This window comes from Bidens hawaiensis, unplaced genomic scaffold (assembly GCF_021521415.1).
Source record: "Bidens hawaiensis isolate Kalapana, Puna unplaced genomic scaffold, B.hawaiensis_p1.1 tig00016126_1, whole genome shotgun sequence".
Lineage (NCBI taxonomy): Eukaryota > Viridiplantae > Streptophyta > Magnoliopsida > Asterales > Asteraceae > Bidens > Bidens hawaiensis.
This window is the reverse complement of record NW_027492469.1, coordinates 90,717-115,805: the sequence shown is the minus strand read 5'-3', so window position 1 is coordinate 115,805 and position 25,089 is coordinate 90,717. Positions and strand designations below refer to the sequence as shown.

Genomic DNA, 25,089 nt, shown 5'->3' with positions numbered 1-25,089 from the left:
ATAAGTTCATCAATGATATTAAATACCAGGTGAAAACAAAAACATATAATATTTTCATAATTTAAACTTTGTATTTAAGGAATAATTCAAAGGGCAAATATCACAAAAAAACTAACATACTTTTTGTTTTTCCTCACAAAAGTCCTTCAACAATTTTTTGCACGTTAAAGTCATTCCACATGTTAAATTTTAATAAAAAAGTGGCATAACTTCTAAAAACATATATATATTTTTTTCTTAGGTCGTGTCGTGTACATGTAATATATATGATGTTAATTAAAAGTTTTGGCTTATATTGTTATAGCAAAACCAATAATAATTTGCTTAAACTGAGATTTTTTTATCTTATAATTTGCTATAAACATATAACTATAACTAGAATTGATTAAAAAAACAAAATAAACATAACAATAACCACATCACAAAAAGTACAAAACAAAAAATAATAAACAAAATTTGCTTACGTCACTCTTGTTCATCGTTCGGTTTAAAACATGAAACCGTTCAAACAAAAAGTACAAAATTGGTTTATCCTTTTGCACATGATTCACTCTTTTCGCATACACTACCAACTAATTTTAATTAATAACTATCATTGAATATTAGTTTGTAGATGTTAGTTGTATTTATTTAACCTTCATGATCCATAGCAGATGAGATCTAAGTGAATATGGCAAATGGGATACAAATCAATAAACCCATTTTTATAACAGCACGAAGCATCGATGAGAAACATTAATAGATTTGCAAGCATGTTAGTATACCATTTTTTCTTAATATCATAGCAAAAGAATTAAAAGAATTTATAGATTTACAACCATTAATCCAGTTAGTTGGGAGAAATACAGTGAAATCAACCATTAATAACGGTTCGGTTTTAATTTTTAATGGTTCAGTTTTAAATTGTAATAGTTCGGTTTTGGTTTTCGATAATCAAAAGCTGTTAATAATAGTTTGGCTCAGGATTTCCCATCAAATTGGACCATGGGCACCCCTTACATGTCAAATTTTGCCACATAAGTAAAAATATATGTTTTTATAAGTTATGTTATTTTTTTGTTTAAATTTGACATGTAGAGGGACTTTAATGTTCAATAAAATGCTGCGAAACTTTTATGAGAAAAAACAGAAAGTATATTGGTTTTTTATGGTATTTTCTCTAATTTAAATTATTAAAATTGTGTTTATAACAAACATACAAACAAGCACTTTCCAAAGCATGAAGGTGATATATAATTTTATACAACCACCAATAACTAACAGAACTGATTGTTCTATGAAATAATTTAAACACATAACATGACAACATATTAAAATAATGATTACTTTCTAAATTTAAATGTAGCCCAAATCAAACACATCACACACCACGTGTCGTGAAAAGGGCCATACGGCTCCACCTATGGCATGTTAGCGCCTTCCGGGACGCCAAACACCGTTACGCAGGGGCGTCAATGCCAACACACTAACAAGCTGGTAAACGTTAAAAGAAATTAGAAACTGAGACCAATAAAAACAGGTCACATGGTCTTCGGTGGCGCAACATGGCCGATGGCTAGCTACAACACTTAGTATAAATATATACAAACCGACAAAATCTTTAAGCCATTATTATGTTTAAAGCTAAGAAGATAAGATAATAAAATTGCCAAACCACGAGTAACGCGGGGTGGTGTTTTTTCAGAATGTCTATCGTAGCAACCATTTGCGCGGCAAATGCAAAAATATATTTCCGCATGTTGGAGACGCACATCTCTTAGACTATCTTCATTCAATGCTATGTGCGCCTTTAGGCGCCGTTAATTGTCACGTCATCTGTCACATAATATATTTACAAATCCTTAAAAACCTCAATTTTATCTCTAACACTACAAATATATTTATCCTTTTTATTTTCAGCATCATCATCTATCCATTATACACAATATCTGAATACTTTTTATTTTTGTTTTACTTTGGATCCGCCTTTTCACATAAACCCCATGCACATATGCAAAGGCACCTCAGCTAAAAGCTTCTATAGATGAATACTCTCCAATGGTAAAGGCTTCCAAGGGCATTCGTCTTTGCATTTGGATTCTAGTCTCATTTTAGACATGATGTGATATATGTAGAAAAACAATTAGTTGTTCAAAAAATGAAAAAGGGGGGGGGGGGGGGTTCACAGGGTATATTGGAGACAATTTAAGGGCGCATGACATACATGTATGATAGACCAATATAATAAAAAAACATTTTATATGTGGATATATTCGGGTGTTTGTGGGAATTGAGCAGGGATGAGCTCAGTATGGTACTGGTCCCGATCCTGAAATTCGGAAATATTTGATACCGGTTCTGGTATTTCGTGTAAAATTCGGGAAATACGATACCTTACCATTACCGAAACTCAAAACCTGGTACCGGTTCAGTACCGACGACACTAAATCAATACCGAATTTGATACGGATACAAATCAGTACCTGTACCGAAACGCTTATCCCTAAAATATGTTTTCTCTCATTTTTTTTTCTTTTTTGGGGAAATAACAATATCATGTTTACCAAAAGACTGTCCATCCAACCGATTTGCAATGGTATCAGACTTCACTTCTTAGGGATGTTTGGGATTCCTTATTTTTACCTTCTCGTAACTTATACCTTCTCGTAACTTATAACTTATGATTAGTAAAAAAAAAACTTTTTGGTTTTTGTATTACGTGAAAGGAAATGGTGATAAGCTGCACTTTTCTATCTTAACTTCATAAGGAGGTGAAACCCCTTAACATATCATATGCTGAGGTTTGATATATTCAATGCCGAAGAGTGGACATTCGAAGAACAATTCCACATCGATCGACAGAGACGATGACGACGGCTTAGTAAACGTCGAACAGATTCCATACATGTCACTGATTCGGCCGGCTCAACCTCAATAATAAACTAACATGATTCGTCATTCGACCTTGTCTTCTCCCATTTGTCCCGTCCTCTGTAGCCTTCTCATCTCCATTTGTCGTTGACCACATTATCATTATTATTTGTTACATCAACTAACCAACCAATGGCCTTCACTCAGTCGCTTTTGCTATCTTTCACTTTTGCACTTTCTTCTCCCATCATCATACGACTTTATGATTCTGATCAGGTTTATATCCACAAGATTAAGTTTAAGGGTACGTACGTTTAAATCCTTTTTTTTTTCTTTTGTGAACATGCTCACCATATGTTTAATAAAATGCCTGAATGACTGAAATGAATTGATGCGAGATTAAAGAAGATGGTAGTTACTTAGCTGTTGTATTAGGATAAGATTTTGTATTGTTTATGCAACCAGTTTTTGAGGAATATTTAAAAGATTTCATAGAAATAAGTTTGTTTTATTTGTTTCAGTTACTTTTTTTTATACTAGTTTTATATATACACTTCTTGAGTTTTATGTGATTATATGATCATGAAAACAAGTAGTTGTATAAGCAGGGTCCATTAAGAGTATTATATCTATGTATATTATATATATATGAATTATATACCTCCATTATTCACAGCTTGAAGTAACAGTATTTTCATCTTATTAACATAATTAATTTTTGTTTGTTTGTTTGTTTTATATTGAATGAAGAATATGAATTACAACCGATTTGAAGAACTTCAACTATTAAACTATCTTACTAAAAAAAGCTGCTAACAAATCTTTTAAATATGATTCGTTTTTTTATTATTATTTTTAATTAATTCACACATTTAAGTAACCAGTTAATCGAACACGTTATATTATTTAGAGGATTTTGTCTTTTGTTTGGTAACCTTTGCAGCCCGTGGGTTTGGTGGCGCGAGTTTGGACGTTACATGATAAAAAAACAACAAAACGAACACATTTTGATACCATTTTGGTTAAATTACTTATATATAACCGTTGTTCTAGTTTATTCAAACAGGATTTCATACCAAAAACTCTTCTAAATGGCGATGTCACTGGAAGATCTTCTTGCTGAAGAGGGTTTCAAGACTGGTAGCTCGAAGAGAATGACCCGTGCTTCATCAGGGGCCTTAACAACAAGAATCCCACCTCAACCCTTTCGAGATGAACGTAAATCTGGCATTCCAAGTCGTTTGAGGAAGACAGAAAGGGCGCATTCTGATACCATTAGATATGATATGCGTGCTGAGTCACCGAAACGTGACAAAGCCATGGGTAGGAGATCACTAGATGTTCTAAAAAGGGAAAGACTTGACAAATACAGTAACGAATCATCACAACAGTTTTCTCATGATGAGATAGTTGAAGTCAAAGATGAAACGGTGGATAGAAGAAGGTACAAAGATATATATCTAAATGGCGTATATAGTCCTCCGATTAGCAAGAGTGATAATGACCATGATGATTATCATAATTATCAAAAAGGTGCGAACCGACCTGGTTCATCATCTAACAGATCAAACAATAGTACACAAAAAAAAGAAAGTGTGCGTGAGAGTAGGGCCCGCAAGCCAGTTGAGATTGAGTCTGTTGGTGAAGTCGCTCTTGATGAGGTGGCAATCAAAGCAATAATATCTATTTTGAGTGGTTACATTAAAAGATACCTAAAGGACCAAGATTTCAGGACATCAGTGTATCATAACTGCTTCGCTGCACTTAATTTTCCGAAGTTAGAAGAAGAAATAGTTGCTGAAAGCAAAGTTATATCTAACCTTGAACAAGCTATAGAAACTGTTAAAAAGGCTGCAGAGAATCTTGCTAACGGAAAACCGTTAAAAAAGGCTTCTTTACAGTTAAGTGTGATCACCGGCCTAAATGCAAATGATTTAAAAGACGGGTTTACATCCGGGTTTCCAAATTCCATTTTGTCAGCTTGTGGTCACTTGTATTTAAGTGTGATATATCAACTACAGAAAAAAGAACGGATCGCAGCCAAACATCTTTTGCAAATGTTCTGTGATTCTCCATTCGCATCTCGAACCACATTGGTTCCTGAATTGTGGGAAGATGTTTTTCACCCGCATTTATCACATTTAGAAACATGGTACAATCAAGAAGTTAATTCTCTAGCAGACGACCCGCATAATGCAAGGAAGCTAAAGGAGCTTAAGAAAGTTTATTATGATATTTTGGATTCGGGTACTTACCAGTTTGCATTATACTACAAGGATTGGATCACCGATGATGTTGAAGCTCCCTCGGTTCCTTCAATCCATGTTCCAATGGCTTCTGTTCATAGAATTCAACATTCGGGTGGGAATGGAAACAGTTTCGATTTTGGTAGCCCGTCGTTTTCGTCTCAGCCTATGGTCAGCAAGAAGTTATATGATTCTGTATTTGGTCAGATGCACAAATCAGTACCTGCTGAGGTGGATGATTATCAGTATTTACAGAGATCAGATGATGATACTTATAGTTTTGATGGGTCTGTGGTGGAAGATAAAAGGACGCTTACATACCCTTTGGAAGAAGTTGAATATAAAGATTTAGATGTAAAAAAGGACCAGGAAACTTTTCAGGTATTTTAATATTAATATTGATTTTTCAGTTGGTTTGATGACACTAGTTATTTAACACTTCACAGTAATAATCAGAACTGCTTTCTGTTTACGTTACGATCAAACAATCAAACTTTAGGGAGTGTTATGATGTGTTTTGAAACTTATTACTTGATTTTTCTGCTTCTGTTTATTTGAGTATTTAGTGGTCAAATAATCAGTTTTGTATAAGTTGTAACAAAATTCATTATTAAAAGATAAGCTAAAATAACCTAATTACCCCTTGGTTTAAACTAATCAGGACAGTCTTACTCTCATCTCACGATATGAATATCCCTTTTCTCACGGCTCATTTTATTTGTTAGCTTTTTTGAACAATCAAAACAGTTAATTATCCGATGATTATAATATCCGACACAGCCTGTTTTTTTACAACTAATCATCTTTGATTCTAATAATTCAAAATCACTTAATTACTTTTACTTTTTAAAGTACACGTCCAGCAGAAGAAGGTCAGATCAATTGCTTCAATGCTAATCATAGGTCTTGTTTGAAAGTTGTATAAAAAGCAGCACAACTTACTCTATATCCCCTTATATAATCATCATTATATTTCCACATACATCCGGCTAAGTAACCTGCACATGAATTCAAATTCTCAAATGTAACAGGGTGAAATAGTAGCCTTAGAAGGATCAGAGGGCACTGATATGCTACAGTCACTTCCAGTTGCAAAAGTCAATGAACTTACTCTCAAGAGGCTAGCAAAGTTTTTCTTTGGACTGCAACAAACTGATAGTCAGTTGATACATTTAGATGATAAAAAACATCCAGACTCTTCGGTAACTATATGTCTATATCTAACACTCCGTTCAATACCCTTTGTTTCCCTTTTTTCATAATTTTATATTTCTCTTATATACTGCAGCCAATAAAATCAAATGCTGATAGAGGACACTTTTTCTTGAATGTTCCCGAGGATTATATATGCCCTTTAACCGGACACATTTTTGAAGATCCTGTGACTCTAGAGACCGGTCAAACCTATGAGCGAGTAGCTATCATGGAATGGTTTATTAAGGGCAATAAAACATGTCCTGTTTCTGGAAAAACATTGGAATACCATACTGTCCCTTTCACCAACTCTATATTGAAGCGACTCATTGACGGCTGGAAATCAAAGCACTCTAGGGAGATGTTATCCTCTGCTTCTCTACCCACGGGAAGTCCTAGGGAACATGAGTATAAGGCTGAAGCAGCTGTTTTCATATTAGAACAACTTCTTACTGTTTTTGGTAGAGAGGAAAATACAGCAAATGCAAAACATTTAGTTTCTCTTGGGGGTTTACAGTTTTTAATCCAAAGATTTCGGTATGGAAATTTGGACGAAAAAACTCGTGTCACTGCATTGCTGTTGATCTGTATTGAAGCTGATTCTAGTTGCAGAAATCATGTGACTAGACACATTGATAAACAGGGTGTTCTTGGGCTGCTTCACTGCAAAGAAGTAAAAGCAAGATCAAATGCAGCGTTTCTTCTTTTTGATCTAGTTTGTTTAAACAGGTATTTCAGTTTTTAATACAATATGTATAATTTTCTGTTGTTTAAAATTGATAACTTCTGTTAATGGTTTGTTACTTTAGGAGAAAAGATGTCTATTTTTTCTTAAGTGGCTTGCAGAAGGAGGATATAATGAGTTCAATGCATACTTTGCTACTTTTTCTTCAGAGTTGTTCACCTGAGCAAAAGCCCTTGGTTGCTGTGCTCCTGTTACACTTGGATCTTCTGGTATGTTCATAAAAAAATTATTTAGTTAAATACTAAAGTTAGCGTGACATGTGTGCACACATTTGATTATTGTGGTGTTTATATTCAAAATGACAGGTGGATCAACAGAAGTACAGCATATATAGAGAGGAAGCTGTTGATACAATCACATCTGCTCTTGATACCAGTCTTTACGATGAAAAGATGCGAGAAACATGCTGTAGAGCACTTATCATAATGGGTGGGCGTATATCTTTCTCTGGGAAGGTGATCACACAGGATTATATCCTGCAGAAAGCTGGTTTGTATAATATACATGAACCAGATGTTCTAGAAGACAAAGTCACAGCCAAAGATAACATTTTGGAGGTAATTTTCTCTCTTCTTAAAGTTTTGATGATTTTTTTTAACATTGTTATGGTTACATGATTGAGTTCTTTAATATTTCACAAACGCTATGGTTTATAGGATAATGAGGAGGATGAGGCCGTTGAAGATTGGTTGACCAGATTGTCAACATCTCTTGTTAGTGACGGGAAAAAGTCGTTTCTGGATTCAGTTTCCCAGTGGTTGAGTTGTGGACACCGTGAAATGACAAAAGTAAGCTTGACCACGATGGTGTGGTTCAGTTCTTCAATTGCTTTATTACCTGAGTTTGAGTTCCAGCTTTCGGCTTTCTCGGTACTCATCTCGAAACTGAAAGATAATCTTGAAAATAGTGAATGGATAGAACACAAGATTCTTGCTGCAGCATCTCTCCTCAGTTTTAGCAAAATCGCAGGTTAGCATTTTCTTTTATATTACATAAATATGCTCAAAATTTAACTTTACAATATGGTTGCTTATGAACCATCTCTTTATTGACAAAGCATGATATAAACAAATAGAAAAGGAATAAGGTTTTATGAATACAAGGGTTTATAAGATATTAAGATGAACTGTTAATGGCTACAGATTGCATGAACATCTTGTCAACAATGGCCAATGAGATTGCAGCTCCTCTAAGCGACCTTCTAGAAGAAAGCTGGACCGCAAAAGAACTGTATGCGTTAATATCTCAGAAAGATTAACAATCTTTCTAGTTTTCTGATTATGGTCATACATCCATGATCTGTCTTATCTTCTTAAAACTAGCATGGTTTCTCATATGACCCACAAAAAGGACATATCTTGCTAGTTGCCTATGACCCTTGCCTAGGCAGTTTCAATGTCTGATGGTTGGTTATGACAATCTGTACTTGTGAATAGTGGGATTGTTCATGGAGATTTTGAATGTTGATTTGTATATTTGTTAATAGACTACGACCGATCTATCCTTTCGATTGGTTTGATCTTCTTTGTATTGTACAATTACCATTTCTGTGTGATTTTGGTTGTAGAACTCCAAGGAAGTGTTGTTTTCATCTATGTCTATATACGCGTTGCTAGTAAAATTTTATTCATGTTTCCAAGTCAAATATGTAGGAAGTTTTCTAAGTTTTGTTTCGCATGTTATGCCAAGACTCTATTATGGGGTAACGCCCAATCAATGGGGAGGCGCACTCTGTTAGAGCTGAGGCAGGGTCCACTACCCCCATCAGTACTCCACCAATCACATGCATACACATTTCTTTTATTTTAAAATAATAACACATTTCTTCTATTTTAAAATAATTTTCTTTTATATTGCACTTGTTAACTGGTGGGCTGGTAAAAGCCCACGACCTACGTGGCAAGACTGTTATGCACTCTTTAGTTAGACTTGTGGGCTAGTAGAAGCCCACGACCTACGTGGCAAGACTATTATGCACTCTTTAGTTAGACCACTGTTTTGCACTCATTAGTTAGACCACAGTTGATAATTTAACAAGCGACATAAACATATAGTCAGGGGCGTAAACAAGTAGAATCTTACTTTAAACAACAATTATGTTCAAAGACAATACTGAAACATACCCCACAGCCCATTGTATTCATAGACAATACCAAAGCATACCCCACAGCCACTGCTTGCTGCATTACATCCATCTGACATACACATGAACGACAACAACATACACATAAACCAAAACCAAAACACTACCCATAGTCATAACATCCTAAACAAAACACACTTGCTATTTATTCTTGTACCAAAACACACCTTTCTTCCCCTCCGCATCCACCTCCACGAATATGCACTCCTTCATCTCCCTCCACACGGCAACATAAAACGGAGTCTCATCGAACCGATAATACTCCCCAAGCAACGGTGCCACCGCCTTCTTCGCTTCCATCGCGTTATAATGTGGCATTGTTGAAAACAAATGGTGCACCACATGTGTATCAGTAATATGATGAAACACCTTGTTCAACACACCATAGTCACGGTCCACCGTAGCCAACGCCCCCTTTAACCACTCCCATTCCGAGCTATCATAATGAGGCAAGCACGAATGAGTATGTTGAAGATAAGTAATCAACACCAAAAACGCGTTCACGATCATCAACGGAACCCCATAGACACAAACCACCCAAACCACCCCTTTCGCTAGAGCCACACGTAACAAGACGAGCGATGTGATGACAATCCCGACGTCAGACAGGAATATTTGGTAACGTTTGCGTTCGTTGTATATCGGACTGCTCGGGTCATAATGACACGCGAAACGGTCATAGGGTCGGCCCGACACGTTAAAAGCTAAGTATAAGGGCCAGCCTAGAGTGAGGGTTATAAATAGCGCGAGGATCCGGCCCGTTGTGTTGTTAAAGTATTTGGAGTACCATGGGACTTTCGAACGATATTTAGGGACGAAAACCTCGTCCCGTTCGAGTGAGCCAGTGTTGGAGTGGTGGCGGTTGTGACTATACTTCCATGAGAAGTATGGGACCAGTAGGGCCGAATGGAGTACGAAGCCCACGGTGTCATCAACCCATTGATAATCACTAAACGCGTGGTGACCGCATTCGTGGGCTATGACCCAGACACCGGTTAGGACACAGCCTTGGGCTATCCAGTAAGAGAGCCAGGCTAAGGTGGTGAATGGGGTGGGGAGATGGTGGAAGTAGGTGGTGGCAAGGTGATAGAGGACCGCGGTTATGGCGAGGTCGGATAGGACGTATGAGAAAGAGCGGGTTAGGGAGCGGTGGAAGCAGTGTGGTGGGATGGCTTTCTTGAGGTCACTGATGGTGAATGGTGGTTTGGAATGAGGGACTCGTTCCAGTGGGTTGTTGTCATCGGTTGCAGCCATGCATTCTCCTGCTCCCATCTTGTTGTTGACTGTTTGACCGGACTCTTCAACCTGTACATGCAAAATTAATTAACCATGACCAGAACAAAGACTAGTATGGGTGTAAACGAGCAGAGTCCGGGCCAAGCTCAACTAGGCTCGAGCTCGGCTCGTTTAGCTTACGAAGAAGTCGAGCCTGGCTTGTTTAACTTACAAAGAGCTCGATCTCAGCTCATTTCAAACTATATTTCTAGAACTTGAGCTACTTGTGAGTAGTTTTTCAAGCTCGAGGCCGGTTTGCTAATTATTTGTTAATCAATTTATATATATTTATAACTATTTTTATTAGATTTTTAACTATAATTTTATATGTAACATAATATATATTATTAAGCTATGTTTCATCATAATTTTATATATAATAATAATTATGATTAAATAAAAATAAAAATAAATTTTTAATTATAATTTTATATGTAACATAATATATACTATTAAGTTATTTTTTGTCATAATTTTATATATAATAATAATTATGATTAAATAAAAAAAAATATATACTATACATTGTAAATAAAAGTTATATAAATAATAAGCTCGTTTAGGCTCACGACTCAGGCCTGGGTTCTTTTGGGCTCTTTCATTGAAGAAACTTATTTTCAGGCTGGAGCTTGTTTAAGCTCGGCATAATTTAAGTTTTTACGAGCCGATCTCAAGTGGCTAACAACTCATTTACACCCCTAACAAAGAGGTATCCAGATGTCATAGATCTGGTTGTCAATTAACACGTATGCATAAGAATCACAAAAATCAGCGTGTTTTTTAGCTTTACTGCAAAATAATGACCGAAAATGCATCAACAAATGCTGACATTTATGACATTAGTCACATTACTACTGAAAATTAAATTAACCGATTGACACCTGTCAAAGAAATAAACATTATTTCTATGACTCAACTAGTAAATAAAAAATATCTATAAAAAAACATTAATATTTTACAAATTAAGAGTGCAAGTGAGTGACATGGATCAAAATCACATGCAACAAACGCACAAATATATAACAAACTGAGTGCAATGAATCGAATCGAAATCGCAAAGAACGGTAATCAAACTGATCTGTTGATCAGTTAATAATGCAGCTAAATAAACCAAAAATCAAAATTAAAACTCGATAATGAATGAATCTCTTGCATGCAATCATGTAATTCTAAACCTAATTTGTTAATCAATAGAGGTAGATATAAAGCACCTGAATCGATCCGAATACAGAGCATCAAGCACTTAGTGTCTCAGCTGTGAGAGACCAAGGGCTTCTTCGTGTTCACAAAATGGTCGAGCTGGTTTATATAAAGAATGGTTTTTCGTAACGTACCCCTGAGGTTTTAACAGCTGGACAAAGTAGCCTTTGTAAAAGAACAATGGTCAGCCGCAGATCACTGCTTTTAAAATGTATCAAATTCAACCTTTATATTTTTTTATTTAGTTTTTTTTTATAACCCTTTGCGCTCCGAAGCATAAAGTCTCGGATATTTGGAATGAAAAGATTGTTTCTTAATTATTATTATTATTATTATAAACAAAAAGTAGCGTGTTCACGTAACTCAATTGTTTTCTTCACCATAAGTACAGTTTCACGTGATCTAGTTAGAGATTCAACCAATTTTAGTATGTTTATCTATATGTCCAATTAAGCCTTTAGCACCGTCAAAGACAATCTTTATTTGAGTTGTGGATGGATTCAATGACGTTTCCCATTGGGATTATTTATTTACTTATTTATTGACGATTTGAATCTCTGAATTCATTTAGATGACATAGTAAACTTGAGTAGCCTTTCAAAAAAAATATATTTCAGAGCATACAAACGACCAATCTGCAAGCCGCCTCCCCCAACCCTAAGACGAGAACAACGGCAAACTACCAAAGACGAGATTATTCATACTATAAATACCATCAAATAAGAAACTTTTAAGTTTGATTCGATAATTTTGAAATTTCTACAAAGGAAGACTATATACCGTTATTGTGAGAAGTTTTAGGATCATTTTAATTTTCTAATCGAAACCTAGTCAGACTTACTAACCTATAATTAAATAAACAGAGAGGAACCTTTAAAGCTATAAAAACCAAAGATAACTATATAAATGTGAGCACTTACATATTACTCAAGTGTAACATATGTGATTCATTAAGGACATTTATAAACTTTAAAAATGTTGGAGGGTTTATGGAGAGTGGGACTGTAACTGCAGCAAAGCATGTAATGTAAGGATACACTATACGCGTGTAGGTTGATAGTTTTGTCCTCACACGTCATCCACTGACGTTAAGCCAGATTAATACTTTAAATGGAGTATGGACGGTTGTGGTATTATTAATAACCATAAACCATGGGCGTGATGTATTGGATTGGTTTATTCCACAATAAATACATTCATAACCGTTATGGGTTAACTAGGGGCGTCAATCAAGTGTCACATGGACAGTTTAACGCCCGAACATTATGTCGCTTTAAACAAAGGGGGCGCCAATAAAGGGTTTTTCTTCTTCTTTGTTAGGTTAGCGCCCAACATGACTAAATCAAGTGGGGTCCATTCTTAATGCACCAATCAGATTTTTTCTTTTCTTTTTTTGTCTTTTTTCTATTATTTAATTTTTAGTTACTCCACAAAACATTAGTTGAGCGTTAGTTAATGGATCCTACCTACGTGACGTTGGCGTGATGCTTTAACCAGAGGTCTTTAGTTAGCTGAGAACACATAGCCTAATTAAACAGTTGTTGAGATGTTCTTTTTACTTTTTGCTACTTGAATTGAGCTTAAGATCCGAATTAAGTTATCTAGTCATACTTTCAACATATGTTAAGCTTGTCTTTCTAAAAATCATGTTACTTGTTTCTTTTGAAAGTTTTTCTAACTTTTCCACCTTAAAACTAGCATATATAAAGATTATCTAAATACATTTTTTAGAATGTGGTTCTGTATTGATGGTATTAAGGTAGCGTTTGGCACTGTTTGGTAGAAGGAAATAAAAGGTGGAATGGAATGGATTATTCCAAATGAATTAAAAAAGCCATGTTTTGTTGTCATGTAGTAATAGAACGAACTATTCCATAATGAATGAAATTCCCTCTAAATATAGGATTTTCATTCTTTAATAAGTAGGTGTTTTTTTTCATTCCTTCAACGAATGGAATCAACACCACCACCACCAATAATAATAATAAAATATTATGATTATTATTATATTAGAATTATTATTATATCATAATTATTATTACATTACCATATTATTATATTATTGTTATTAATTTTATTATTATATTATTATTTATATTATAATATAACAATTATTATATTATAGTATTATCCATATATTAAAATTATTTGACGAGTCAACGCTTCATAACACGCATATGTGATTCAATATTTTTATGATTATTTTCATTCGCTTTAGTGCCTCGTTGAAAATCGCAGATCTTATAAATGAGTTAATACGAATATTCATATTATTAATGTTATTAATTATTATTATTAGTAGTAGTAGTATTAGCAGTAGTAGTAATAATAATAATAATAAATAGATGATCATTCCATTCCTATATGGTAACCAAACAAAATAATGAAATGGTAATGGTTCATTTTATTCCTTTGTCCATTCCATTCCTATGGTCATTCCATTCCCTCATCCATTCCATTACGTTATACCAAACATACCCTAAGTGTTATGGCGTATAAACCCTATATAAATTTTGTTTATTAAACATTAGAGCTTCAATGTTGGTTAAACTAAACAATGTTGGTTAAACTAAACACATGAAGTCAATAACGTTGTTAGTTGTGTGTTGATAAATTTTTTTATAAAGACCATCTTATTTACTACGAAACTAAACTTAAAAGCGATAAGTGATGCAATTAGTCTTTACAGACAAGATATTTCAAGAATTATAAATCGTATGGTTGATAACCTACATGGATATCTAAAATTTATGTTGGATTACTGAAGAGGTAGGTCCCAGCAGAGCCCAGTTGGACCCGCAAGACTCACCTTGAAGAGGGACGTTTGCGCAAGGACCAACTGGTTCCGCAGGACCCACCATGCTCAGAGATGAAGACCTTACGCGCAGTACGCCAGCTGTTCCCGCAGGGAAAGCCTCTCAATGGTGAAGTATCCCGCCTGTCCCCGCAGCTGCGGATACAAGCCATCAGGGAAGGCTACCCGCACTAATAGCAAGGCTACACGCACAAGGCACTCAATAATTCAGTGTCACCTGAAGGAATGAGCAAGGCGGGAATACTCCCGCCCAAATGAGCCAGTCTGTATGCTTCTGGAAGATCTTTTGTACTATACCTGCCAAGGTATGGACAAAATAGACAAGATCTGACCAAAGCAGCCCATGAACCAATCACAGGGTGACAGCTCACCGACAAACAGTACGAGGAGCATGCTCTAGTACTGTTTGTCACTATTAGCCACTGCCTACTCACCAACCCTTGTCGCGGCACGCACATAGCCTGCAGTTGGTGGAAAGGGAACAGTACACAGCCGGCCTTGTCACTATCAGCCGCTGCCTACCCACCAACCAGCATGGCACGTGCGTAGCCCATAGTTGGTAGAACAGGAATATTATACAGCTGGATGTACCTGCTTGGAAACCTACCTTCGGCTATAAATACTCCAACACCTTGGAACGGTATGATCATCTGGTATTTTACCTTCACTAGCTATTTCTCTCAATATACACTTATATTCAGAGCAATCTAGTCTGATTCTCACACCGGAGTGTGGTCACAAGGAGGAACCCCCCCCCCTTCTCAGTGACGAGCTCACGGTGTCGGTTTTGCAGGTCATCTGAAGAACATCCTTCTTTGCCGGACCTAACCCTCGTGGGAAATATCTATTTAACCCCCAGATTATCCATAATCTGCCCAGGGTCAATTAGTGTTTCTTCAATTACCATTTTCTAAAAAAAAAAAAAACTTATCAAAGATTTGATTTTAAAACAATAAAAGCATTAAATCTTTTGAAACATATTTTTTCTTTCTTAGACATCTTTACAAATCTTTATGAAAGTCTCCGAATAGTGAAGTTAACAAAGATTTTTTTGACAAAATAGTCATTAACTTTGTCTTTTTCCAGAAATAATCAAATTCGAAATGATCTAATTAGAGGTTGACCTTCGGCACGTTCGGCAGAGAAAGCATCATTCTATCTGTCACAATTAACGCAAGAAAAAGAAATCCAATCGGTCGTCACAATATCCAACCAACATCGTACATGTGGACTAGCTCAGCTACAGGAGAACCGGCACAACTCCAGTCAACTACGAAGGAGGCGGGGCTCTTGTGTAGCTGAAAAGTTGTAATATGACTATAGAGAAGTCGAGGCTCTAGTGTAACCAAAAAATTGGAAATCCGGTTTTTCCAAGACATGTGATCTAATTAGAGGTTGACCTTCGGCACGTTCGGCAGAGAAAGCATCATTCTATCTGTCACAATTAACGCAAGAAAAAGAAATCCAATCGGTCGTCACAATATCCAACCAACATCGTACATGTGGACTAGCTCAGCTACAGGAGAACCGGCACAACTCCAGTCAACTACGAAGGAGGCGGGGCTCTTGTGTAGCTGAAAAGTTGTAATATGACTATAGAGAAGTCGAGGCTCTAGTGTAACCAAAAAATTGGAAATCCGGTTTTTCCAAGACATGGCGGAGCAGAACTTTGTGTAGTCGAAATGTTGGTAATCTAGTTCTCATGTACCGGTAATGCCACGTGTAAGATGATGGTTGATGCCATGTTAGATTTATGTGTTATTCGGTGTCACCTAAAATGGTGTATTCTTTGTCAAACAAGCTTTCGCGTCAATCTCTAATAAGATGTTTATGGATTTTATTAGTTTGAAAAACACACGACTATATTGAAAACAAATCTAGTCAACTTAACTATCTTGGATTTTCCTTCCATCTTTTATTTATCATTTATTTTAACATTGCTATAAGTTATAAATCACTTGTATCGTGACTAGACCTAAACCTAAATATGTCTGGTACTTTACATTAATAACTTGTATCGCCGCTAAAAAAACCAAAATATACACAGATTTTTTATTTACCACAAAATTAATCCTTAAAAGTAGCATGTGACAGTTTATATAGTTATTAACTTATACTTGCTCCAAAGTTTGTGTTCGATCATTAAAATGTTTCTTTAAAAAGAAAATATTAAATCTTTTGTAACTTATTTTTATCCGAACACTTTTAATAATAAAAAAAAAAAAAAAAAAAAAAAAAACATTACTTTTTTCGTTCATCTTTTCATTTCATTTTATATTTTTACTATACATTATGGATGAAATAATTATCGGACTGAGCTTAACAACTAGGCTTATAAAACTTGGATATGTCTGGTCCATTAGGCCTAATCCATAATGAGTTTGGTCCATTAGGCCTACACTTACATAAAATTTTAATTGCCAGCTAGAGGTGTACAAAAAAACCGGATTCGCCCAAACCGGTTTCCAACCCGACCCAAACCGTCAGTTTCAGGACCGGTTCCTCTTAAGATCTACCAAACCGGTTTGAGACAAACCGGCTAAAACCGGTTAAAATCGGTTTATAAACCGAACCGAACAGACGTGACCAGATCGACCTATCTTGTGTCTAAATCGGTTTATAAACTGAACCGGTTTGAGTCAACCGTTTTTGACCAGCCGTTAACCAAACCGGTTTGGTTTATAAACCGGTTCGGTTTGGGTTTAAAACCGGTTTTGTACACCTCTATTGCCAGCTGGTTTTTACTAGACCTAGAGGTGCACAAATTAGGTTTTTCAAATACTCAGTTTCGGCTATGGAACCGGGTTCTGGTATGACCTGATATTGAAAAATGGTTATTAGCATACTCGGGTCGGGTTCGGTTCCGGGTATTGCCTCTAAAAACCATACCATATGTATCGGGTTCGGGTCAGGTATAAAACCGGATATTCTAAAACCAGGTATTTCGGGTATTGAAAAAGGGTTGCACTTTTTAGGGGCTTTTTTTGGGTATATTTCATGTAATTTCGGATATAGATTGGGTATTTGAAAATCCCATTTTCGGGTATTGGAAAATCCATGTTTCAGGTATGGAACCGGTTCCGGTTTTCGGGTACCACTAGGTACAAATCGGGTCTGGTTCGTGTACGGGTTTTGGTATTGAAATGCATACCTTATCCGTACCCTACAGGTAGGTAGGGCACGGGTTCGGGTATTAAAAACCTGGATATAGAAAAACACTGGTTTGAGGTTTTTTCTCCGGGTCTGGTTCCAAATTCGGGTTTTTTTGTGCACCTCTAGTTTTCACCGAAGCCAAGGACCCCGTTGGAATTTAAGGCCAAGGGCATGTTCTCTACATGTTTCAGTTTTAGGCCAAGCTCTAGGCCTAGCTCGGTAAAGAATTAGAATACCCTATACCAATTGGAATTTATAGCAACAACTACGATCCTATAACTGGAAACATATATTTATAGCACAATCTCAACACTTTGGGCCTGCTAATATAGCTTGTTTATTAAACAAGTCAATCGAACACGATTAGATTGGCAAACCGACTAACCCATTAGCCCGTTCAACGTTTAACAATTTTTTTAACTTTGCATTTAGATTTTAAACTATTATTTATGCCATTCCTTAATTTTTAAACTTTTGTCATCCTACTTAGCTTAGGATGCTCTTCAGTTGCTATAAGGCGAACCGAGCACAAAAATAGTTAACGTACACAAACAAGGTAAGAAATTAATTATGAGAAAACCGTGTTTACTATCTAATAAAAATTCGACACGCGATATAACCATGATCAACTGAAATTACAAAACTATGAATAGGGGTTGTGTCTGCATCATTTAGAGGACCCCTTGAGTACATCAGTAGGTGATAACGGAGGCGCATCAAGCTGATAAAGATTAAGCGCAGGACCGACAAACCGAAACAGAATCCAAGCTCCAATTATGATGTAAATGGATGCATAGGCAAACTTGTTAATCCAAAACAACAACCCCTTTTCTCCCACATACAGTTCCAATGCTTTTTCTGTTATTGTCATTGACTCCCAGTCTTTCTTGATCACCACTTCTTTCTTCCCCATCATAGCATTATTTTCATTCAATCCATTCTCTTGTTTTCTTCGCGTCTTTCTCCGCGCCCCTCGTTTGAATTTTATCTGAACCGCGTTGGCGTTGGCGTTGGCGTTGGTGTTGGTGTTAATGTCTGGTGTTGAGATAGTGTCAGTGTCACTATTGTCTTCTGCGTTGGGTATGTTGGTGTTGTCATTGGTGTTGATTCTTGTGAGGTGAAGTGGGGGTGGTTTGAGGTGGTTTTTGGTGGTCGAAATGGAAATATTAAGGGAAGTGGTGATGGATTTGGAGAATGGAAGGATGGAAGAGTTCATGTTTTGGGTTGTGGATGGAAAATTTTGGTGGTTTGGATTTGGATGGAGTTTGTTATCCTATTTGATAAGGGAATGATTTGTGGTGAGGTTTTTACATGTTTTTGACAAAAGTGGTCCTTGGTGTATTGGTGGACTTGCAGTTTTGGTCCCTTTGAAAGTTTATTTGCATTAAAAGTCCCTATTGATTTTGAGAATTAACTAGCATCTTGACCTGCGCGGCGCGAGCCAAAAACCAAACTCGTCCCGACCCAAAGCCATTTCAGCTTAAACCAATCCAATCAATCTCGATCTATCAGTTAACACTGTACACTCAACTCAGCTCATTGTACACTCGGTTAACTCCCCAAAGGAGGGTCTCAGGAAGAACACCTCAGTATCTCACCACTCAATATTGATTTACGAAAAAGAATTTATAAGTGATGGCTGCTATAAAAGGGCGGTGTTTTTCCTTCCATTTACAATGAATAAAAACCAAAAGGTCCTAAAATAAGGGAGCTATTCTGCATTTTCAGAAAACCATACCAATGCTCGTATATGAAAAAAAAAAAAAAAAAAGAAAGAAAGAAAGAAATTGACAGCTTTAACTCTTCTACTAAAACATTAACCAGCAAGGATTATACTGTAATGTTGTTAACTGTTTTATAACAAACTGTAATGACAATGCAGTTGGGACGAGCAATCCAAACCAAGCTAACATAGATTCAAGCATCTTAACCTACCAAGACCAAGAATGATATGAACCAAATTAAACTAGTTGACCCGAGACATGACCAGGTCTTGAGGATTATTCGATTCATGTATAGCCACTTCCTATGATGAAATCAGAAATGCATAAAACTAGATGGAGGCACGAAATAGTTACAAAATAGCAGAGCAATATATATAGCCCAAAAGATGTAACGTGTCATACTTCAATATTCTGCACAAAAAGACACCAAAAACTACATCTTTTAACAATTTACATCTAGACAATTCCTGCTTGCTCTTACTAAAACCAGTACCGCCAATTTTATGTGACATATCAGGCTTTCTTAGACCTTTTTGATGAAGTTTTTGTACTAGTTCTTGTAGTTTGACTGTTGGTTGCACTTGAATTTGGTTCTGATTGAGAATCATCACAGAGATTCAGCTTGGTTCTGTGAGGCATCAGCTCGGAGTCTTCAGCCACTAAATTCGACATCAACTATACTTTCAACATAATAAAAGATTTAGTACACTTAATTCATTATCTTACAAAAATAACTAATATAGGTTTAACTAAAAGTAATGTAAGTACCTTCCAGTCCTTGAAGTCAAATCTAAAGACGAAGTGAGAGTATACCACCTTCTGAGATGTAATCATGCTAGAAGCAGGAGCATTCCTTGGCGCTAAATACAGAAATATCAGTTACAAAAAACACAAAAAACTATGCAGATGAAAAAAGATAAGAATTCTGTAAACTTTACAAAATATCAAAGAAATGTGACATACAAACATAATGAGAGCCATCATCGTGCACGATTAGCTCAACTCTCCCGTCTCTCACCAAGAAAGATAAAGCAAACAAGTTCTCTACAGTTTGTGCGAATGATATCCTGTTTAAGACAAGGCTCTCAAGACGAACTTTTTTGTTGACTTTAAGAATATCAAACATTGTAGCAATGGTCTTCTCGGTTTCTGTCTTCCCTTTAGATACATCATCCTCAAGCTGTAAAGAAAGGGTGATTATAAACACTTGCATATATTTAGCATAAGTTAGTTAACCAAACATCACATACCTCTTCTGGTGTCACTTTCTCTACCTTTACTGACCTTCTACGTTTTTGAGTAACTGAGGCCTTTGGCAGTTTTGGTTCGAGCTTCATGGCTCCAAACCTTCAAATAAAAACGGATTAAGAAAATAGATTGAAAAGTTAAGACAAGACATTAACATGCTAAACTGAAGGCTCAAGAACTCACATGGTGGAAGAACCGCTACCAGTCATAAAAAGTGAAGAAGCTTGCAAACCAATGTCTTTCCAGCGAATCCCGACACTTTCAGTGATTCCTATTTTCCTCTTCTTACCAAATCTAGTGATCAGACTTGACACAAATACTGATGGATTTACATTTCCAGTGCTATGCACTCTTATGGAAGTTACCAATGTGTCGGCTAGGTCCCGTAGCACCTCTGCATCAGATACTTGCTCTCTCGGTTTGTTAACTACATTATAATAATATTCAATGTATTAAGACAACCAAGTTATAGTCATTTCTTTTTATGAAAAAAGTCGCAAGCAATCAAATAGTTTAAAATTCCATATAAACATACCAAAGTTCACTATATCCACCACCTATATGAAAGATAAAGAAAAAGCTCCATAATAAGGTAATATGATAGATGCCAATGCCTATTTGGTAAATTTAGTTCACTTTTGCTTATGTTCAGTATAATAAAAGTGTAATAAATGATATGGATCATTAGTTGTATGAGCTTATATATTATATGTAAAAAATATGTATGTTCATGTAAGGCTGTAAACAAACCGAGCCGAACAAGACCTTAGTCATGTTCGTTCGTCAAGCTTTTATCGAGCAAGCAAACGGTTCACTAAGGCTAACCAAATTAAATTCTTGTTTATGTTTGTTCATTAAAAAAATGAACTTGTTTGTAAACGATTCATGAACAGAACAAAGTTTAATTTTATTTGGCTAACCAAAAATGGTAAGTGTCAACAGTTCGATCCGGCTACCAAGTTTGTGCTGATGTATTTCTTAAACATTCATATGCTTATTTTACATACAGTTGATCACATAATACTCATATCCTTTTGTTTTGTAGATAATAATTTTGCTTAAATCTATATAATAAGATTAGAAAAGAGATTAAAAGGTATTAAAAAGCTTTAATAAACAAACATAAACGTTCATTTAGCTAATCAAACAAAATTCCTTGTTCATGTACTTTCACTTATCAAACGAACAAACGTAAACAAACTTTTGGCCGAACGTCCAACCGGCTATGTTCATGCATTATCCCTAATCTTACAAAACTTGATAACAATGCGACAATCACAAAACAATAAATCATTAAGTATACCTAAATGATGCATTCCATCGACCTCGTCAATAATCGAAAGAAACCTCTTGGAGCTAACCGCTGATATCTCATCCTTTTTATCTAATAATTCACAATCAAAGTAACTGTTAAAAGTACAAACTGCTTAATTAACATTATGACAAAAAAGTACCGCGAATTAAGTTTTGAATCGATAAGTAGCTGTGACGAAGAACTCTACGCTTGCTGAAGTTGTCATTGGCGGACTGATCATCGGTCACGGTGTCCTCAGTATCTTCCATTTTTGGTTGCTTGTTGCGATCAGTATGGTTCGTTGACATTGTTGCAGGCGATTGGAAGTTAGAAAAATAAAACCCTAGAAATTGTCGTAAGTAATAATAAGAGAAGCGTCGATTGAGTTCTTGTTATTCGAAAGTTTCGAAATATTGGTGTAATCTTCGCCACTACGCTTTCCATGTGCTGACGTTTCCCGCGTAAAAAGAGTATTTTGGATTTATATGAGAACCAAAGTTAGATTTTTTTATTTATTACTTTACTAGATTTAGATCACGGGAATCTCAGAATAAATACAATTATAGAAATTAAAAAAAATTATATTTTATTAAATTAAATAGTTTAATAAGTTTAAATTATATTTTCTATGTAATATTCATACGAATATGTGATGCATTCTTACACAATTTCTTCATAATCACGAAAAAATGGACCTAGTGATTTTATAAGCTGTAATTATATTTTTAATGAAATAGCGAATTCTAAAAGAGATGATAAGATATATCATTATAAATGACATAAAAAGAGAACATATATAAAATTAGCATGATTAAAACACGTTTTTGCTACAGATTTGAAAGATATGAATGAAAACTCCATGGATCAATGGAGGTTGAATGAATACGTGAAAATAAAATTACTATTCATTCATAATTTGTTCTTGTTTTTATCTTCTTAGACCTATAAATATCGTTTATTAATTTTTCCACATTCATCTTCTACACTGAAAAGTTTTTATAAATTGATTTAATAAAAAAAGATAGATATGATTTCATTAAAGATATAAATATTTTTATTGTACTGAAATAAATATCCACATATTTTAATTTCTATAATTTAGGTAATTAGTTATTTGATTAAATGATTAATTGATATGTTTTGATTACACCGACATAAATAAGATTAATTAAAAATAGAAAAATAGTTTTAGCGAGAAAATTTGGCTTAAGAGTGAATCTCTCAATGACATGTGTCCCAGTTATTTTACTTTATTAGAATAGATAGATCAGAGTTAGATCCCAGTTCCCAAATGTTTGCAAGATTAAGTAGGTTGTGTGGGTTATAAACGTTGGGTGTTGGATGATTTGAAAGGCTAGGAATGAGAATCGGTTTTAAAGTAAAGACATCAAGGTCGAAGAGGTGATTGGGGACATCAAAGCGTTATTAGAGAGTTGTAAACAAGTGTAAGTCGGTTACTTGGTTGAAATGGTTTAATTTTAATTCAATGTGACTCCTTACCTTATGGTCTGGTTGCCTCCCGCTGTTTCTACAAGAAGGAGTTTGTTTATAAAGTTCACAGTTCAAAAAAAAATGTCTTTTTATTGATAAAAAGGATGTGTAATTCAAGAATACCGTTAAAAAAGTATAATGGGTTTAATGATGAGTATTATTTATTAACACCAATTGATCTAATTTTATTAAGAGAATACGTTAATTTTATTTTAGATATCATTTCCAGCTTTTCTCCTCCTTTCATTGGGATGCTATGCTAATTTCTTGCTGATAAATTTAGTAGGAGATGATGTAGTAACATACACAAGGTAATATTTCCATAATCCTCAATAATTCCGTTATCATAAAAAGTTACTAGATATTTTGCTATACAAGCCACCATCAAATTTTATTTGACATCTCATTTAAACCCAAAACTCTTCTAAAGTTTTGTAGCACCATGTTTTGAACCCAAAAACTATTTGGGTTTAATATATACACTTAACACAACAACAATTGATTTTCTCGGCTTCATCTTCGGGTTAGTGAACCTGATGGCCCTACCCGCTTCACTTGAGAACCTTTCATTCACTTGAACACCCATTTGACCCTTGTTCTAACCCAAGATCCTAACGATTGACCCCAAGCCCATGTAGCTCACGAATTACAATCGATCACAATCTTTGCTTTTGCGACTTTGCGTTTTTCGCTTTTACTTTTAAATCATACATGTTCAATACATTGAAGTTTTGTTTTTGCCAACTTGGCGATTTGTGGTGTTTAGGTATATTCTCTTTAACATAAATTGAAACTTGAAAAGTTGGACCAAACCCATAACGAACCAAAACTTATTTTTTAAAACCGAGCATTTACAAACTGACTATGAAGAAAAATACTACTGTACCCATCACCGCGGGACCCACTTGAAGATATAATAAGAACAATTTATTTTTCACCCTCATCTTCAATTCTTTAAGCAGCCACCACAACCATGTGGTGACAAAAGAGGAGGATCTCCTTCCTCGAACACCATATGGCGATGTGGTAAGTTGGTGCGGAACCCAGAAGGTTCAGGGTTCATTGATCCCAAGTTCACTAGAATTTGTCAGTTTTTACGTTATAAATTTTTGTTTTAAAAAAAAAAATACGAGTTGGGCCTATTACTAGTGACATTGTGTTCCGCGATTGATGGTAAGACCCCATAATTAGTGTTTCTCCATCCTACCATGAAAGTACAATTGCATATGTATTGAATAATGCATGCTTCAAACTACTAACATCATATTCCAATTCGTTATACTCCTTTGTAACATCCTACAACGTGCCACCCGAACAATCATCACCATCCTTTATCCAACTAGGCATATTTAACTTTCAGTTTGCCCTCAACTAGAGTCCATATTTTTTTTTATTTTTTATTTTTTATTTTTTATTTTTTATTATATATATCTCCCATCAAAGGCCGTCATCCAACTTGAGGAGTACCCCAAAAGTAGGAGCAAAATGCAAGGGAAAAAAAAACTTGAGGGACCAATTGTTGCTAAATGGGTAAACCTGAAAGTGGTATAATAAAATGCAAAATCTTCTTTGAAGATACGGGGATTAGTGAAGCAGCCACGTTATGGAAGGATACATTCACCAAATCTCAAATAGAGACGAACGACAAAGCCATTACCATCAACGTTAGTTGTGTTTAATGTTGGCATAGACTTTTATTTTATTTTATTTT

The 25,089-nt window shown here is 35.3% G+C and overlaps 3 protein-coding genes across 3 annotated transcripts; 1 reads left to right on the top strand and 2 right to left on the bottom strand.

Moving 5' to 3' along the window:
* The first annotated feature begins 3,920 nt into the window (after nucleotides 1-3,920).
* On the top strand, nucleotides 3,921-8,604 carry LOC143550712 (putative E3 ubiquitin-protein ligase LIN). Its single transcript, XM_077041315.1, has 7 exons — nucleotides 3,921-5,477; nucleotides 6,128-6,298; nucleotides 6,385-7,019; nucleotides 7,100-7,244; nucleotides 7,341-7,592; nucleotides 7,692-8,004; nucleotides 8,178-8,604. The coding sequence occupies exons 1-7, from the start codon at nucleotides 3,942-3,944 to the stop codon at nucleotides 8,291-8,293; spliced, it is 3,168 nt and encodes a 1,055-aa protein (XP_076897430.1). The 5' UTR covers nucleotides 3,921-3,941; the 3' UTR covers nucleotides 8,294-8,604.
* Nucleotides 8,605-9,228: 624 nt separating this feature from the next.
* LOC143550713 (acyl-lipid (9+3)-(E)-desaturase-like) lies at nucleotides 9,229-10,492 on the bottom strand. Its single transcript, XM_077041316.1, has one exon. It carries the CDS (start codon nucleotides 10,448-10,450, stop codon nucleotides 9,320-9,322), a length of 1,131 nt encoding a protein of 376 aa, XP_076897431.1. The 5' UTR covers nucleotides 10,451-10,492; the 3' UTR covers nucleotides 9,229-9,319.
* A 9,338-nt stretch (nucleotides 10,493-19,830) lies between these two features.
* Nucleotides 19,831-22,195, bottom strand: LOC143550698 (non-structural maintenance of chromosomes element 4 homolog A-like). Its single transcript, XM_077041306.1, has 7 exons — nucleotides 22,048-22,195; nucleotides 21,897-21,977; nucleotides 20,777-21,020; nucleotides 20,596-20,692; nucleotides 20,309-20,525; nucleotides 20,114-20,205; nucleotides 19,831-20,020 (listed from the first exon to the last, which is right to left on the bottom strand). Exons 1-7 carry the CDS (start codon nucleotides 22,193-22,195, stop codon nucleotides 19,859-19,861), a joined length of 1,041 nt encoding a protein of 346 aa, XP_076897421.1. The 3' UTR covers nucleotides 19,831-19,858.
* Nucleotides 22,196-25,089: the final 2,894 nt, after the last annotated feature.